The 4,154-nt window shown below is 47.8% G+C and overlaps 1 protein-coding gene across 1 annotated transcript; it reads right to left on the bottom strand.

Annotated features, from left to right (window-relative positions):
- Positions 1–430: 430 nt before the first annotated feature.
- LOC112006941 (uncharacterized) lies at positions 431–2,587 on the bottom strand. Its single transcript, XM_024039263.2, has one exon. The coding sequence runs from the start codon at positions 2,585–2,587 to the stop codon at positions 431–433; it is 2,157 nt and encodes a 718-aa protein (XP_023895031.2).
- Positions 2,588–4,154: the final 1,567 nt, after the last annotated feature.

Here is a 4,154-nt window from a genome sequence, read left to right as displayed (position 1 = left end):
CCCGGTTCAGGTCGGTGAAGTCCACACAAACCCTCCACTTGCCGTTCTTCTTTTTCACCACCACGGTGTTAGCCAACCACTCCGGGAAGAAGATTTCCCTTATTACCCCGGCATCCTTCAGCCTTCGGACTTCTTCGTTTACTGCTTGTACGTGCTCCCAGGATGACCTTCTCGGCCTCTGCTTCTTAGGAGTGAACAAGGGATCGACCCCAAGTCTATGGACTATGAACTCGGGGTCTACTCTCAGTACTTCGTACGGGCTCCATGCAAACATGTCCACATTTTGTATTAGGACCAACAGCATTTCTACCTTTTCCCGATCATCCATGCTTTCCCCAACGTGGAAGTACTTGTCTCCATCCGGCAATACCTTCACCTTGAGCATCTCTTCGACACACGCCTCCCCCCTCTCCCGTGAATTCTGTAATTGCTATAAGGGCTTTCCCGACAAAGGGCCGTTACTCTCAGCCTTCTCCTTTTGGTTGGTCTGCTCTTTCTTGCAATTAACTACGGCGACTAAACATTGCTTGGCTGCCCATTGGCTTCCTCGTACCACAGTGATACCATGATCAGTAGGAAACTTCACTTTCATATGTAAAGTGGACGGGACGGCCGCCATCGCGTGAATCCACAGCCTTCCTAGTATCGCAGTGTATGGAGAGAACGAAGCAACCACTATAAACTTCACCACCACCTCCTTGCCTTCCATATTGACGAGCAGGGATATCTGCCCCTCGGGAACCACCACTTTTCCGTCGAACCCGACCAACGGCGTGCTATACTTCGAGAGATTTTCATTCTTTAGTCCGAGCCCCCTGAATAGGTCCAGGTACATAACCTCTGCACCACTTCCCTGGTCTATCATTATCCTCTTCATAATGAACCCTCCTACGCAGGCCGTGACCACCAATGCGTCGTCGTGCGGCTGCATCGTCCCTTCCAAATCACTATCGTCGAAAGCGATCAACTCTTGAGTCGGTTTTATCCTCTTCGCGGGGGGCGTGACTGGGCTTCCTCCTATGGAGGCCACGGTCAACATCCCATTTCCTCCAGTTATAGTGAGGCCCCTAGGGGCAATGTGGATGACCTCGATTATCCCAAGAGGAGGTGGAAGGAGATTACCTCTTTGTGGGGCGCCCTGCCCTGCCCCTCGGTCTCCTCTGTCCATTACGAACTCTTTTAAGTGTCCAGCCTTGACTAGCTGTCTGAGATGGTCCCTCAACACTCGGCATTGCTCGGTGGTGTGGCCTTTATCCTTATGGTAAGTGCAATATAAACTCTGATTCCTTCTAGACGGGTCTCTTCCCATCTTGTTCGGCCACCTGAAGTATGGTTCGTGTTTAATCTTGTCAACGATCCTATGCACTGGCTCTCTAAAGGCTAGATTTACCTTCCCCACTTGTGCTTCCGGTTCCTGTATCCTCAAGTTCCCTCGGATTCTGGGCGTATAGACATTCTGGCGAGGGCGATTTAGCACGGGCGCTTTTCCCTTGCTTTGAAGCTGGTCGTCCTCCAGTCGCTTGTATTCTTCGATGCGCCTCATCAGTTGTCTCATATCTTCGGGAGGTTTCTTGGTCAATGATTCCTGAAGATCGGAGTCCTCGGGCAGGCCCATCCTGAAAGTGCTTGCGATGATCTTTTTGTTCCCTCCACCAATCTCATTATAAAGTTCCCAATACCGGGCGGCGTAGCTACAGAGGGTCTCTCCTACCCTCATCTTCATGGACAATAATGCATCCACCAGTTGTGGGACTCGGCTGCAGGTCACAAACCGTACCCCGAACTCTTGTATCAACTCGGCGAAGTTGTGAATGGACCCCTTTCGCAAACCGTTGAACCACCTTAGAGCGGTAGGGCCGAGGCTCGAGGGAAAACCTTTACACATCAGCGCGTCATTGTGGGTATGCAAGAACATCATCTGTATATAGTGGCTAATGTGTTCTACGGGGTCAGTCTTACCGTCGTATGAGTTGAATGGGGGTCGCACAAACCTGTCCGGCATTGGTGCCTGCTCGATGCCAGCCGAAAACGGTGACCTCGCAGCTTTCCGTAGTGCACGACTCATCATATCCATGGCAGCATTACGAGGACGTCGCTCTTCGGGGGAACCCGAGCCTTGGTCCACATACCCCCTCGACCGCGAATGATCTTGATGGCTATGGTATTCCCGCGAATGTGAATGCTCTCTTTGCCGACGAGATTCCCGTGAATGGGACCGCTCGTGGCGGTGGTTGGATCTAGACTGATTGGACCCAGCCCCCTGATTATTTTCCCCGGCATCGGGCCTTCCTCTTTGGTCATCTCGGGCCCTTCTGTGGTGCATGTTCTCTGCTTCCAACTCCAAATCCCTCACCAACCTGCGCAACCGTTCAAGCTCTTCGTCTCTGTCATCGCGCAGTCTGTGCCCGGATGCTACTGACGTTGTTCGCTGCGTTTGGAAAGATCCCTCACTGAGACCGGACCATTTTTCCTCCCGTGTGCGGTTTCTATCTTCTAGCCGCTTCTGCCTTCGTTCTAGCCAGGAAGATCCCTGAGAAGATCCCGTCGAACCACTTTCCGCCCCACTTACGGAATGTCTCCCGGCCATTTCCTCACGCGAGTCTTATTAGAACTACGGCTTTGTAGGAGATTCCCACAGACGGCGCCAATTGTGCGCACCGAAAGCGAGACCACTAGACTAGGCTAAGGCTCACTTGGGCTGACAACTTATTTGTGTGGTGGGCTTGGGTTTCCTACATGGGGTAGTTCTCAATACGTAAACCCAATGAGGTCACTTTTCTCTCTTTCTCTACTTCACTCTCATTTCCCCAACTTCAACAACCCCTTCTCGTTCCTTTGTCCATTCTATTTATAGCTCCTACTGAGTGGGGTGGCTATGATTAATTTCGGATTTAGTGCCCCAAGCGGTTCAATACTATTGTTAATAAGTGGGTGGTTAGGTGGTAGTGGGAGGTGGTGCGAGTGACCTGGGAACTTGTTTTTCCCCATCGGCATGTGTCCTCGGTGGAGGTGCTGTCTGAACTGCCGAACACTCAATGGTCGGGCAAACGTCGGTGGTCCACATATGCTCGGGGAACGAGACAGACGACTTGTCGAGAAAATCCGAAGTGATACGTTATGGGCTTGCGACCTGTGCGGCTGCAGGACGTGATTTTCAGCAAAAAGGGGCGCGGCCCATGGGCCATTCACCCATACCGGGTTCCCAGGCCCAAATGGGCTCTGGTGTAAGGTGTCGTACAGCAACCTAAACAAAAAAATCTAATTTTCTGGTTAGATTGCGTTAAAGCAGCAGATAACTTTTTTTTTTATTCAGATAACTTTTATATATATATATATATATATATTTACGGTGAAGATAGAAGTATATAATTGTGTAAACAAAAAAATAAAGAAAAAACTGAGTTTATTTGTGAATAAACTCAAGTGACAATCGACAATCGTTCAAAACTTTGCTAGAGCAACCTTAAAAGTACCCACAAGTGCAAACTGATTTGAATAACATAAATGAATTAAAACCTGAGTCCATTTCACAGTCCAACAGAAATACCCTTTACACAAACACAAACACCAAAAAAAAAAAAAAAACAAATCAGAAATGGTTGATTCATGGGTTTCCTCAAACGCCCAATACCCAACTTATCATAATCTCATATTTACACACACTAAAAACGCAATTAAAAGTGCCACCAGATCTGAAACCTTAATGCTATTATAAGATTACAAATAGAACAAACCAAATCTTTACAAGAAATATAAGAACTAGGCCTACCGAGAGAGAGAGAGAGAGAGAGAGAGAGAGAGAGAGAGAGAGAGAGAGAGAGAGAGAGAGATGGGTTGTGCATGGCAGAGTGAAAATGTGGACCAAAGGGGTTTGCCTTGCCAAGCGGTACAAGTCCAGAGTTAGGGTTTTAGGTGGTAATTTATAGAGAATGTGGAGTGTCAATAAGAAGCCAATTTTGGGTTAGATTCATTCACTGTTACGCGGGGTCTACATCCACGGCTGAGATTACATGTTACCTGTGTTCAAACTCAGTTTTTTCTTTGTTTTTTGTTTACACAAATATATACTTCTATCTTCACCGTAAATTTTTTTAAAAAATACATATATATATATATATCTGATAAAATTAAAAAAAAAAAATTATCTGCTGCTT

This window comes from Quercus suber, unplaced genomic scaffold, assembly GCF_002906115.3.
Source record: "Quercus suber isolate HL8 unplaced genomic scaffold, Cork oak 2.0 scaffold_153, whole genome shotgun sequence".
Lineage (NCBI taxonomy): Eukaryota > Viridiplantae > Streptophyta > Magnoliopsida > Fagales > Fagaceae > Quercus > Quercus suber.
The sequence above is the reverse complement of the archived record's forward strand: the minus strand, read 5'-3'. Positions and strand labels throughout refer to the sequence as shown.

Excerpts from the sequence above, each read along its gene's own strand:
- LOC112006941 (XM_024039263.2), bottom strand. The coding sequence starts at position 2,587 with ATGGCCGGGAGACATTCCGTAAGTGGGGCGGAAAGTGGTTCGACGGGA.